General features: G+C 37.9%; 1 protein-coding gene across 8 annotated transcripts in view; it reads left to right on the forward strand.

The window, feature by feature from the left end:
* Window positions 1-14,838, forward strand: part of LOC138638112 (IgGFc-binding protein-like) — a 246,804-nt gene that overhangs the window by 120,731 nt on the left and 111,235 nt on the right. For 6 of the 8 annotated variants that reach the window (XM_069727126.1, XM_069727130.1, XM_069727129.1 and 3 more), the window contains 12 exons: window positions 81-358; window positions 1,534-2,132; window positions 2,350-2,923; window positions 3,018-3,217; window positions 3,300-3,680; window positions 3,868-4,151; window positions 4,955-5,226; window positions 5,315-5,419; window positions 9,079-9,168; window positions 11,959-12,048; window positions 13,259-13,309; window positions 13,788-14,029. In XM_069727126.1, the coding sequence (XP_069583227.1) occupies window positions 81-358; window positions 1,534-2,132; window positions 2,350-2,923; window positions 3,018-3,217; window positions 3,300-3,680; window positions 3,868-4,151; window positions 4,955-5,226; window positions 5,315-5,419; window positions 9,079-9,168; window positions 11,959-12,048; window positions 13,259-13,309; window positions 13,788-14,029 (3,166 nt within the window). The remainder of the gene's footprint in view (window positions 1-80; window positions 359-1,533; window positions 2,133-2,349; window positions 2,924-3,017; window positions 3,218-3,299; window positions 3,681-3,867; window positions 4,152-4,954; window positions 5,227-5,314; window positions 5,420-9,078; window positions 9,169-11,958; window positions 12,049-13,258; window positions 13,310-13,787; window positions 14,030-14,838) is intronic. The other 2 variants (XM_069727128.1, XM_069727131.1) reach the window with 2 other exon arrangements.

Consider the following 14,838-nt stretch of genomic DNA (forward strand, 5'->3'; position numbering starts at 1 on the left):
TTTTCCTTATAAATTAATTTCTGTTTTGTTATGTCAAATTGTGTTGATGAGTGATATGTATTTATTGGTTTCTTTTAAAGCTGTACTCCCGGAGTTGACCATCCATCCAGTTGTACTGATGAAGAAAAAGAAACCATTGCCAGTAACAGCTTCTGTGGAATCATTACAGACAAGAATGGACCGTTCAAAGACTGTCACGATGTTATCAATGCTCTAGTTTACTTTGATAACTGTGTATATGATTTGTGTGAAACCAACCTGGATGGGGAGATCCTGTGTGATAGTCTCCAAGCTTACGCTGAGTCTTGTCAGTCTCAAAATGTGACTATTGAAGAGTGGAGAAATGACACTTTCTGTCGTAAGTAGATTCTGTCTATTACCCATGTAAACCTGCTGATATGCACTTTCATTATTATTAAATACACACGGAATATGTGTATCCACTATGTGGTAAAGTTTTCATCCATTACTAAATGTCTTGGGAATACATATTAATAATCTTCATATGTCAGTATATCAACTAAAATAAAAGAATATGTTTTAATAAAAATATTCCCAGTGCCTAATGATAGCCAAGGGCGTTCTGACTTTTCTGCAAAATAGACATAATTATTGTCTTTAATCTCACACAATAAGTGTGTTTATTGAAATTATACATCTATGAAAATCTGGTGAAAAGCATTAGTCATGTTTGAAGGTTTTTTTCAGTACTTGATGGTTGTGATGAAATCATGGTGTTTTCAGTGTAATCTTCTTAGTGATTAACAGATAAAAAGCAATCCTTAATTAATAGAGTGGGTGGGTTAGTTCTTCTAATCTGTGATAAATGGCTATTCAAGTACTTAATGAGTTGTTCCTTTCTTCATAAATGGGTATTCTTTGACAGTGCTTGTAAATACAAGCATCTTTGCATTTTTTAGCTTATTGACACTTTCTGCCATTATTGAGTTTGTAATAATTTTCATTTCTTTTTGTATAATACTCTTTGCCATGGAGACTGGCTAATGATGTCCAGCAGCAGAATGAGCGCAGTGCTTAGAAGTTCTTTTCCATTGAGCTTGTATGCACTGTACTGAATCTGCCCTGGATCCCTGGACTTCGGGATTACCACCTAACTTCAAAACAGTGCAGCAAGCTATGCAGGAGTGATGGTCAGTTTACTACACAACGAGCTGTAAAGAATAAAAAAGAATAATGTTAATTTCTGAAATACAACGGTTTTACGTGCACTGCCCAACAATATCCATTTATGAAGATGGAAATAACCTCTTAATTGCTAAATTTATCTTCAGTCATTCATGAGTAATTAGTGAAACAGTTTATTTGTTCAATGAATAGTATGTTAATTATTGTAGAATTTTTATATATTTAACTGAATATAAGATCTATCAAAGATGCAGTAGAAAGAATATGTTTAGATAAAAAAAATAACTGTCACCCTGATATATCCAAAACAAGTCTTGATCTATCAAAAACAGATTCATGTTTTAAAAATGTTCTGTAATTTTCTTATATATTCTTTATTGGTTGCAGAACCAAAGTGTCCTCCAAACAGTCACTTTCAGCATTGTGGAACAGCCTGTCCAGCTACCTGTGTCAACCCAGGAGCCCCAGCCACCTGCTCTCTTCCCTGTACTGAATCCTGTATATGTGATGCAGGTTATGTCCTTTATGGCAATAAGTGTGTTCCAGAAGACAAATGTGGATGCTGGGATGATGATAAGTATTATCCTGTAGAGTCTGAATTCTGGACTGATGATACTTGCTCTACAAAGTGCAGATGCCCCTCAGCTGGAAGTGGCTTAGTATGTGCCAGCGATTCCTGTCCCGACAACCAGTATTGCGGAATTTCAAATGGTGCACCAGGTTGCCACTATTTCACATATGGAGTTTGTCGGGTCCATAATGATCCTCATTATGACACCTTCGATAGACTAAATCACAACTTCATGGGCCTATGCACATACACCCTTGCAAAGTTGTGCAACAGTTCTTCTTCTCCACAGTATTTCAATATTGAAGCAAAGAATGAACATCGAGGAGATCCCACAGTGTCGTATGTGAAATATGTTCTTGTCAAAGTTTATGGGCAAAAAGTTCAACTGATGAAAAATGAAAAAGATCGTGTTTTGGTGAGTAGTGCTATATATATTCCAAAGGAAAGTGTGCAGAACACATTAAATATGTTCACAAGCTATTTGAGGTTCTCTTGTTAAGAACTATGAAACTACACTTTGCTTCCAAAAACAATCACTTATATTTGCCACATGGTTTTACCTGAAATAGAAGTTTAAATTAAAGAAATGTTAATTTATTCTAATTTCTACAACTTTTTGCCATGTTTCACAGGTAAATGAAATCTGGACTACACTTCCAGTCACGTTAGTTGAAGGAGCAGTGACTGTTAAATGGACAGGAAAATATGTCAGCCTCCAGACAGATTTTAGGTTGACTGTATCATATGACACAGATACTTCTGTGGAGGTGAAACTTCCCAGTAACTACTCTGGCCTAACCTGCGGGATGTGCGGTAACTTTAACAACCGGAAACAAGATGATTACATGATGCCTAATGGACTGCAAGCAGAGAACTCTGAACAGCTAGGGCACAGCTGGATTGTAGAAGATGATGATCCTCTTTGTAGTCCAGATGATCCTGAGCCCTCACCACCACCATCCTGTACACCAGAGGACGATGAGCTGTATAGAAGTGATGCCTTCTGTGGTCTTCTAATAAGTAAAGACGGTCCTTTCCATATTTGTAATTCAGTTATCGGTCCTGGTGGATTCATGGAAAGCTGCATATTTGACATGTGTGCACTTAATGGAGATCCAGAAACTCTGTGCAGTCTATTAGCAGCCTATGCGGATGCTTGCCAGAAGGAAGGCATTTCTATATCTTGGAGAAACAGCACGTTCTGTCGTAAGTATCCTCACATGTATGTTTTAATCTTATCAAACAAGAAAACATTAACAGCTAGATGGATTGTATCATTAACAAATCTTTCTTCATTTAGCTCCTGAATGTCCAGAAAACAGTCATTTTACCACATGTGCATCTGCTTGCCCTGCGACATGCGTAGACCCATACCCTACAGGAAACTGCAGCTTGCCATGTTCTGAAGGCTGTGTGTGTGATCCTGGATATGTCATCAGTGGAGGAACATGTGTACCGGAGTCACATTGTGGCTGTTTGTACAATGATGTGTACTATAAGGTAGACAGAGACCTAGTACCGTCTTTATATTAGCTTTGTCTCTTGTGTCCACATTCTTTTTAATATTGTTTTATAATCACAGGAAGGAGAACAATTCGTTCAAGGTAACTGTGAGAGTCAATGTACCTGTTTGGGAAACAATACTATTAGCTGTTCACCAATGTCCTGTGCAGAAGACGAAATCTGTAAGGTTCAAGATGGATTATTAGGCTGCTACCAACCAAGCACAGCAATCTGCCACATTTATGGAGATCCCCACTATTCCACCTTTGATGGCACAATCCATCACTTCCAGGGTGCATGTACATATACTGTAGTAGAGACATGTGCTAATACATCTCGTAACTTCAGTGTCACCACCCGCAATGAGCACAGAGGAAACCCAAGCTGGACAGCCATTAATTCTGTTACTCTGACTGTTGATGGAATAGAGATCCACATTGGAAAGAACAACATTGTACAAGTAAGAATTTATAGAAATGTAGATAAACTTTTATTAGTGCTTTCAATTAATTTGCTCCAATGGTATGTATGACTGTTATATTGGATACCTTATCTTTTGCCTGTTTGAGTAATACTATGTATACTAAAACTGAAGACTATCATTGTACAACGAACATTAATTACCTACGTTTATGTCCATTTTTTAGGTTAATAAAGTGCTTGTCACTCTTCCTGCTAACGTGTCTGGCATAATCATCACACAAAATGGCCACTATGTTACCGTCAGTACAGACTTTGGTCTTGAGCTCCAGTTTAATGGGGATCATGAATTATTTGTGAGAGTGAAAGAGTATTACAAGGATGCACTATGTGGATTGTGCGGTACCTACAATGATGACCACCGTGATGACTTCATGAAACCTGATGGCAGTATAGCAACTAATGTTAATGAGTTTGGAAATAGTTGGAAAGTCCCAGATGATGGATGGCCGTAAGTATCTTGTTAAACTTCTTGCTATAAATAAATGTTTACTATTTAAATGAACAAACCTTTTTCATCTGGATAAAATCTTGGATCATTATAAAATACCCTACACATCTCTCTATACTACCAGTTCGTAAATGTGCTTTTTTCCCACTTCCTGATTAATTTTGTTTGAGAGGAGTCTCCAAATGGACATCATAGAATGCTGGGGATGCACTCACTTCCCCCCAGCATCTATCGCTCCTCCTGGAACAGGATGTAATTCAGAGGACTGCACTGCAGTTTCCTTCTACAACTTTTTGTATCGTTGCCCTCTTAAGATGTCCTGGCTCCATGGTGATAGAATAAGTGGGAGAAATAATAAGTATAAAATTTATAATTCATGTGGATTATTTATAGTATTTACTATAATTTATTGACTTAAATACTATAAATCATTGCCTATTTTCTTCAAATGCAACTTTTCTTCTCCCCACCTAGCTCAGCTTAATTGACAGATCTGCCTATAAACAAAGAGGGTCAGATTTCTAATTCAAGTCGAGGGGGGTGAGGAGAAGTTGGCAGTGAGCAGCCCAGTGGGAGTTCCTCATGTGTATGGCATGGAAAAATAGCTTTCTGTGATGAAGATCTCTGAAGGATTTACATGCTGCTGCTGCTGAGTTCATATTCAACATAGATTAAGACATTATATTTATGAAACATCAACAAACACATGATAAGCTATGCTAAAATCAACAAAAGTCTTAATATACCATTAATTATTTTTTTAAGATTACGTATATATTAATCTCTTAAATTTGGCTTTTCAGATGTGAATCTACTCCACCACCTCCAGTAGTCTGTCCTCCTGCCATATTGCTAGAGGCCCAACTGAAATGTTGGATTCTTAGACAAAATGATGGACCTTTCAAACCTTGCCATGGTGTTCTTCGCCCCAATCACTATTTTGATAGCTGCGTCTTTGATCAGTGTGTCACTGGTGGCGATGATGATTTGATTTGCAGTGTCCTTGCTGCTTATGCGGCAGCATGTGAAGCCTTAGGTGTGGATTTGGGAGACTGGATAAATAGCACAATTTGTGGTAAGACAGCCTCTCTTTTTTGGGTGAAAGAGATTAGTTGGGTAATTTCAGTAATGAATTTGATCATTCAAATTTATACTGTTTACAGACCCAAATAGACCATCAACCACTCCAGCTTTACCACCTACTTCACCACCCGATACAAGCTTCATCTCTGCTTCACAACCTCCGATAACATCAACCAAAGATCCAGGTACAGTTGTAGATATTGCTACATGCTGGTGAACTATGTTTTATTTAAAAAAAAATACCTGTTGTATAAGTGCTATACATGCAAAATACTCAATACATTAATATTTTGCAAATGTATGCAGAATAATTACAATGTCTAACACTTCAAATGCAGTGCTCCAGGATGACAAGAGTAACTTAAAAACATTGCTACTTAGGCCATAACTAACAAATGTAAAGCAAGTCCTAATGTGTAGTAATCACTAGCTGGTGGAAGCTGGAAAGGATTTTCTATTTTGAAAAAAAATATGCTTTTTATCAGTGTTTTACAATGCACAGTTTACCGTTAAAATTAAATGACCCATTGTCACTGGGTGTCAAAAGGACTAGCTAATTATGACACAGGTAGAGAACAGTACATTACATGAATAATTGTGCTGTACTGTGTGAAATTACCGGGCTGACTGTCTAGCTCGTGAAATTAATTGCATTAGCTAAGTATTGGCGGTATCTGTAGAAATATACACTGCTCCAAAAAATAAAGTGAACACTTAAACAACAGAATATAACTCCAAGTAAATCAATCTTCGGTGAAATCAAACTGTCCACTTAGGAAGCAACACTGATTGACAGTCAATTTCACATGCTGTTATGCAAATGAAATAGACAACAGATGGAAATTATTGGCAATTATGAAGACACCTTCAATAACGGAGTGGTTCTGCAGGTGGAGACCACAGACCACATCTCAGTACCAATGCTTTCTGGCTGATGTTTTGGTCACTTTTGAATGTTGGTTGTGCTTTCACACTCGTGGTAGCATGAGATGGACTCTACAACCCACACAAGTGGCTCGGGTAGTGCAGCTCATCCAGGATGGCGCATCAATGTGAGCTGTGGAAAGAAGGTTTGCTGTGTCTGTCAGCGTAGTTTCCAGAGGCTGGAGGTGCTACCAGGAGACAGGCCAGTACACCAGGAGATGTGGTTGGGCCGCAGGAGGGCAACAACCCAGCAGCAGGACCGCTACCTCCGCCTATGTGCAAGGAGGAACAGGAGGAGCACTGCCAGAGCCCTGCAAAATGACCTCCAGCAGGCCACAAATGTGCATGTGTCTGCACAAACAGTTAGAAAGCTACTCCATTAGGATTGTCTGAGTGCCTGATGTCCACAGATGGGGGTTGTGCTTACAGCCCAACACTGTGCAGGATGCTTGGCATTTGCAACAGAACACCAGGATTGGCAAATTCACCACTGGCACCCTGTGCTCTTCACAGATGAAAGCAGGTTCACACAGAGCACATGTGACAGACGTTACAGAGTCTGGAGATGTGGTAGAGAGTGATCTGCTGCCTGAAACATCCTTCAGCATGACCAGCTTGGCAGTGGGTCAGTAATGATGTGGGGTGGCATTTCTTGGGAGGGCCGCACAGACCTCCATGTGCTCGCCAGAGGTAGCCTGACTGCAATTAGGTACTGAGATGAGATCCTCAGACCCCTTGTGAGACTATATGCTGGTGCCATTGGCCCTGGGTTCCTCCTAATGCAGGACAATGCCAGACCTCATGTGGCTGGAGTGTGTCAGCAGTTCCTGCAAGATGAAGGCATTGAAGCTATGGACTGGCCCGCACGTTCCCCAGACCTGAATCCAATTTAGCACATCTGAGACATCATGTCTCGCTCCATCCACCAATGTCACGTTGCATCACAGACTGTCCAGGAGTTGGTGGATGCTTTATTCCAGATCTGGGAGGAGATCCCTCAGGAGACCATCTGTCGCCTCATCAAGAGCATTCCCAGGCATTGTACAGTAGGGAGGTCTTACATGCACATGGAGGCCACACACAATACTGAGCATCTTTTCCTTGTCATGAGGCATTTCCACTGAAATTGGATCAGCCTGTAATTTGATTTTTCACTTTGATTTTGAGTATCGTTCCAAATCCAGACCTCCATGTGATATTTATTTTGATTTATATTGATAATTGTTGTTTTATTGTTCGGAACACATTCCACTATGCAATGAGTAAAAATATGCAACTGGAATATTTCATTCAGAGATATCTAGGATGTGGTATTTTAGTGTTCCCTTTATTTTTTGAGCACTGTATATTAAAAGTGGTTTCAGGCTAAAGATGCCCAGGAAAGGAAACTGAGGGGGGAGATTCATTAAGGTGCTTACACCAGAAATCTGGCATGAACACCCTAATAAGTTGTAACAATTTTCCATAACTTGGGAGATGCGCAAAAATGTTACAACTACCGTATATACTTGAGTATAAGCCGACCCGAGTATAAGCCGACCCCCCTAATTTTGCCACAAAAAACTGGGAAAACTTATTGACTCGAGTATAAGCCTAGGGTGGAAAATGCAGCAGCTACTGTAAATTTCAAAAATAAAAATAGATGCTCCATACCGTTCATTATGGCCCCATAGATGCTCCATAGAAAGCTGTGCCATATATATTGCTCTGCACCGTTGATTATTGCCCCATAGTTGCTCCATATAATGCTGTGCCATATAGAATGCTGCTGCTGGTGCTGCAAAAAAAATCACATACTCACCCTCTTGCTCAGGACGCCGGCGCTTTCAATAATTACCTGCTCCTCGTGCGGCTCCGTCTTCAGCACTGACGCTCAGCAGAGGGCGCGCACTGACTACATCACAGCGCCCTCTAACCTGAGCGTCACTGCTAGAGGACGCTAGAGACTGAGCCGCACCGGAGCGAGGAGCAGGTAAATATAGCGCAGCGCTGCGCTCCCCTTACCTGCTGCGGCACGGTCCCTGCAGTCCCTGGCTTCCCCGGCGCTGCAGCTTCTTCCTGTAATTGAGCGGTTACAGTAATGAATATGCGGCTCCTCCTCTATGGGAGGTGGAGCCGCCTATTAATTTCTGTAATGAGCGGTGCCATGTGACCACTGAGTACAGGAAGAATCTGCAGCGCTGGGGAAGCCAGGGACTGCAGAGACCGCGCCGCAGCAGGTAAGTATAACTACACAGCCCCCGCTCCCCCTCACCTGCCGACCCCCGGGTATATGACTCGAGTATAAGCCGAGAGGGGGACTTTCAGCCCAAAAATATGGGCTGAAAATCTCGGCTTATACTCGAGTATATACGGTATTTGCTTTTACACTCCAGTCCCAGCAGCTACACCAATAGCCTGGGTGGTCTGGGTGTAGTCATACCCACTCATCAAATTCATCATAAGAAACACCACTGAAGTGAAAGAAGAAATACACACCATTCCCAACACTGTGTAAGAGATGAGACTGATACATTAATAAATTGGAGGACTGTATTCTAGCAAGCATTTTATTAAGACTTGTATTCCCTATGTCAATCTTAATGAATTGCACAATGAGTGTTAAAAATAGGGAAAATTTAAGGCCAAATTTGACAAATGCACTATAATAATAACAACTTTGAAACTAAATGGAAAATTAACTTTTTCAATTTTAATACATCCTTCCTTGCATGTCCCATTTTACTTTATTAGATATTAATGAAGTATGTGGCATGGGTTGAAAAATATGATTAAACACAGAACTATCTAAAAGGTTTGAGAGGTGTTTAAAGGGAAACAGTACAACTACTGGAAAAAAAAATCAAAACCTACCTTATATTTGTAAGCTCTAAAATCATGGAAACTGCAACTCTTTAAATCTAAGTAATTACTTCACCAGGTTCTTCAACCTTGGTTACAACTACTGAGCACACTATAAAAATCACAGTGCCACAGACACCAGGCACAACACTTCGACAATCATCTTCTGGTAAGGAATAGAGATGAGCAAGTTGATTCTTTTTCAATCAAATTTTTGCCGAATTTTAAGACATATGCTGGAATGACAAACTCCAACAGTCTGCAGTTTGAATACTTGAATTGCGGAAATAAATGCCTGTTACTGTTTTACACAAAGCAGAAAGTTACATCAGCAAATTAAGACTCATGTGACATCAGTTGCAACCATCTTCCCATAATGCCTTGCAGCGATCACTTCATATGGACCAGAAGAGTAAATCAGGAAGGGCCATCAGTGCCTTTGTTGTTGCTGGTAAGACTGCCATTGCTGGTTCTACACTGACAGTCATCTCCTTTCCTGTCCCATCATATTCCCATCAAATTCTAAATACAGTCCAAAGAGACCTCAGAGTGTTAAATATGTAATGCCAGGCAATACGATACTTTGCAAGATTTGCAACTTACAGAAAATTTATTCGCTGCAGAGTTTTTGGAAAATTCGACAAAGCGAAAAAATTTGAATTTAAAAGATTTGCTCATCTTTAGTAAATAATAATAGTAAATAACCTTGTGTTATTTGTAATCATTTTTATTATTGTGACTACTTACAATCCAGTGCTACTATGAAATAAAATATACTTATACACTCTCAATATTGAAGCTGCAACAACAAGAGTGAAAATGTGTGGAGTTACAGAAATCACAAGATGGATAGACATATTAATAATATGAAAGTTATCAAAAAACCTTTTTTCAAAACATTTAATTAGTATTGAGTATGAGCGACGCACACATAAATACACGCAATTACACATCTTGACATGCCATCAGTGAGGATGATCACCATACCACGAGCATCATGCACCCTGGTATTGTTTTTTTGAGAAATGTCTCATGGCACACTTTATATAGGCTGATGCAAACTAAGGGACATTGGCATCAGTTTGAATTTCATAAGACAAAACAGGAACAAAAAAAATTAGTTGTTTGCACTAAAATCTTTAGCATACTTGTGCCCTAAATGATAAACTAAACAATTTCCTCCAAAACGTTTTCATTCATTTCTTAAAAGTAAGCAATTTTTACTCATGTAGAAGGTTTTGTCACATCCCAGGTTTCCAGCTCTTTATCAGTCTGCTCATGAAATTATCAACACCTGAAAAGTCTATCAGCAGCATAAGAAATACAACTTCTAATGCTGCAAAAAAAATCCAAGGTCTATGAAGTCCAAAAAAAGAAGAAACAAAATATACCCGCACTGCTGTCATTCGCGATCACCTATCGGCGTGCTACAATATGCTGTACCAGCCCTTATACCTCCTACTCAATGCATGGGCATAAGGGGTGCTCACCAAAAAGATATGTAATTCAAAAGCAAAAGAAAAAAAAGTGGTTAGCACTCACCAAACCCGATGCTGTAAAAAGTCTTTATTTTGACATGGACATGGACGGAGAGAACATGATGTCTGGAGGATGACAGCTGTTTCGCGCTACATGCGCTTCCACAGATCCAAGGTCTATCTTATATTTTTCAGCTCTAAAAATATGAGAACTGCAACTTTTATCTAACTAAAAACATCCATTACTTTACCAGGTTCTACCACTACTTTGTTTCCACCTACTGAGCACACTGTAGAAATCACAGTGCCACAAACACCAGGCACAACAATTCCACAATCATCTTCTGGTAGGAATTAGAGATGAGCAAGTTTTTTCCTGTTGCATCAAATTTGTGTCGAATTTTAGGAAATTCACAGGAAATGGTGGATTCCAATCATTTGCAAATTCAACAGTGTGAATGGTTAATGCCTTTTTACAAAAAGAGAAATTTGCATCAGCAGATTAAGTCTTAATTAACATCAGATGTGACTGTGCAGGCTTCCATGTAATGCTTTCTAGGAAACCCTTCACATGGTATAAGACAGCCTATAAAGAGGGGTTAACAAAGCTTGTTGCTGCTGTTGAGACTGCCAGTGGTGGTCCTACACTAGTGGTCATCTCCTTGAGCTCTACAGCTTTACTGTGCATATGCAGGGAAGGCGATCCTGCACCACTTTATTAAACATAAAACTATTCCCCAAAAAAAGGATTATTAAAAATCCATTAATTTTTTACTTTCCAAACAGCAAAGATGTTGCTGCTGTCAAAAAGATTAATTTTTGGATGTCTTGTTCAAAAGCTATTACCTTTTCATTTTACAAGCATCAAGTCTATTGCTATTCCCCAAAGAGTGATAATTTGCTTTGCAAACACCCATGGCTTTTTCCATCAACTGGGCATAAACTCTGGCATGACAGTCATTTTCCCATGCATTTTTACATTTGAAAGAGCTGAATAAGTCTGATAGTATAGAGTGCTATTAAAGAAGCTGTTGGCTACCACCAATTAAAATCCATTTACCCATAGTCATATAAGTTGAGGTCACTTTGACTTTATTGAGTCTATGCATGTTTAAAAAAGCTTAAAAGGAGTATAATACAGTCATATGAGACCTCAGAGTATTCCACATGTAATTGCTGGCAATTGAAGACTTTGCAAAAATTGTTATTTATGGCAAAATAATTGGATGCAAAATATATTTTTTTTGAAAAATTTGACAAAGCTTACAAATTTGAATTTAAAATATTTGCTCACCTTTAGTAAGAAACCTTTAATTGTTTGTTTTATTTTTATTATTGTGTTCTCTTTTACTCCATGGTTTATGAGCTATTGTAAAGTAAAAAAATGGACTTATGCACTCCTCAACAATGAAAGTGTAACAGCAGAAGGGAAAATTTGTGACATTATAGAAATAATCTAAACACATCAATTACTTCACCAGGTTCTACCACTTTGTTTGCAACTTCTGAGCACACTGTAGAAATCTCAGTGCCACAAACACCAGGCACAACAATTCCACAATCATCTTCTGGTAAGAAATAGAGATGGGCAAGTTGATTCTTGGTGAATCAAATTTGTGTCGAATTTCAAGAAATTTGGTGAATATGGTGAATTCCCTCAATCTTCAATTTGGAATCATTGGATTGCCAAAGAAATGGCTGCTAATGTTTTACACTAAACAGAAATTACACCAGCAAATTAAGTCTTATATGAGAACAGATGTGACAGTGCAGGCCTCCCAATGAGGCAGCAGCACATTCCTAGCCTGTACATTGAGTTCTACAGATTTATTGTATTTCTGTTGAGATCTCTGCTCTGCACGGAGTTTATAAACATGAAATTGCGCCAATATTTTTTTAAAAAGCCACTGTTCCTTTACTTTCCATACAGTAAAGCTATTACTGTGCATAAAAAGTTGTAATTTTTAGAAGGCTTGTTAAAAAGCTATGGCTTTTTCATTTTCCAAACAACAAACCATATAGCTCTTCCCCAAAGAAGTATCATATTTGTATCTTTGCCATGCAATCACCCGAGGCTTCCTCCATGTAGTACTTTGCTTGTGTGTAAATTCTGGTATGGCAATCTTGTACTCTCCCTTGTAGTGTTTTAAAAAGCATAAAAAGACTGATGTTCAGAGAGATTTTAAAAAGACTATTGATTACCAGAGGTTTGCATCCATTTGCCTATAGCCATATGTATTGACGTTACTTTGACTTTACTAAAGCTGTGAATATGTAAAACAGCCTAAAAAGATTTTAAAACAGACATAGGAGATCTCAGAGTATAACCCATGCAATTCAAGGGAATTGTAGACCCTGCAAAATTTGCAATTTTCTGCAAATTGATTGACTGGTAAGCATAGTTTTTTGAAAAATTCGACAAAGCTGACAAATTTGAATTTGAAAGATATGCTCATCTTTAATAAGGAAATTTGTATTGTTTTTAATCACTTTTATTATCGTGTTCCTGAATAAGAAACAAACGCTTTAAGAAATGCAAAGTCAATATTCCTGCATCACTTAGTTATTTTTTATTTCCTGTTGTTTGCCTTACACTGCAAAAAAATGTTAGCTTATGCCTATTGTTACTGTGAGCTGAAATGAAAAAAGTGTAAATTTTCACGAACTACTGGACTTGCTATTTGTTTATTCTAAAACTTCCTTACTTACATGTTTCATTTCATAAATCATTTAATATACATTTATGAATAAAAAATAAATGATATATGTTGTATCTTTCAGGTTCTACTCAAACAACATTTTCCACAACACCTTTCGTACCACCAGATTCTGGTATGTTGCCAGAGTAATTTAACATATCCAGTATTTTAACGCTTAGATAAATAAAAATAAATATATACATATATATTCTGCTATTGCTAACTCAGAGGCTTAGTTTGGTCTCGCACTGGTGATGGTGTATTATAGTACAATAAAAATGTGACAATTTGTATAAAAAAGAACAATAGTGTCATTTTACAACATTACAGTGTTGTTTTGCTTGCTTTTAATGCAACAGTCATTAACATGTATGTAAATAATTAGCTAAGATTTGCATAAGATCTTTTGTGAAGTCCTATATACTGACACATGGTGTGTTGTAGCATGAAGTTAACTTTCCAAGTTCACCTTGGAAAGAATAGAATTTAGAAAAAAATTTAGAAAAAATATTTTATTCCTTGACTTTTTTGTTTCAAAGTACTTGTGTGTTTGGTGTTATCAAAAATGGCATTATTTTAAATTAACATATGATACATTTTACTTTTGACAGGTAATTGTGAAGTTAGTGGTGATCCCCATTATTACACGTTTGATAATCAGGTTCACCACTTTATGGGAACATGCACCTACACCTTATCCAAACTCTGCAAAGATGAAGGAAACCTTACAGATTTCAATGTGGAAGCGGCAAATGAGAACAGGGGAGGTAACACCAGAGTGTCCTATGTCAAATATGTAAATGTGTATGTCTATGAATACAAGATCACGCTGGAAAAGAATAGAGTTGTTAAGGTGAGTTCCTAACAAATTGCTAACTAATGTAACATAGTAACATAGTAACATAGTTAGTAAGGCCGAAAAAAGACATTTGTCCATCCAGTTCAGCCTATATTCCATCATAATAAATACCCAGATCTACGTCCTTCTACAGAACCTAATACATAATGTTATTACAATCTGGTTTTTATGCTTTTTTTAGTAATTATATCTATAGTAGTTCTTTCAGTATAACCTAATAGAGTATGAGAAATTATCCTAAATGTATGTAGGACTAAATGATACAAGATCATAACATTAATACATTTTGAGGATTAATATATCCAATAGATAGTTCAACGTTTACAACATTTATGGGACAAGGCCAACCTACAGGTTAAACTGCGCAACAAATTTCAGGGAAGTTCATGTCCCCTGAGAAAATGTTATTGTATCTTATACATTTTGATATGCTGAACATGAATATGTGCTCCAAAAGTCTGTATCTCATAAGGTTTTTAACCCCATCATGACTGGAGCTTTTTTGATTTTTCACTTTCGCTTTTCGCTCCCCTTCTTTCCAGAGCCATAACTTTTTATTTTTGCATGAATATGGCCATGTGACTGGTTATGTTTTGTGGGACATTTTTAATGATACCACTTTTGTGCAGATACGTTCTTTTGATCGCCTGTTATTGCATTTTAATTCAATGTCGCGGCGACCAAAAAAAGTAATTCTAGCGTTTTTAATTTTTTTTTCTCGCTACTCCGTTTAGCGATTAGGTTAATCCTTTTTTTTATTGATAGATCGGGTTATTCTGAATCTGGTGATACCAAATATGTTT

Source organism: Ranitomeya imitator, chromosome 5 (assembly GCF_032444005.1).
Source record: "Ranitomeya imitator isolate aRanImi1 chromosome 5, aRanImi1.pri, whole genome shotgun sequence".
NCBI lineage: Eukaryota > Metazoa > Chordata > Amphibia > Anura > Dendrobatidae > Ranitomeya > Ranitomeya imitator.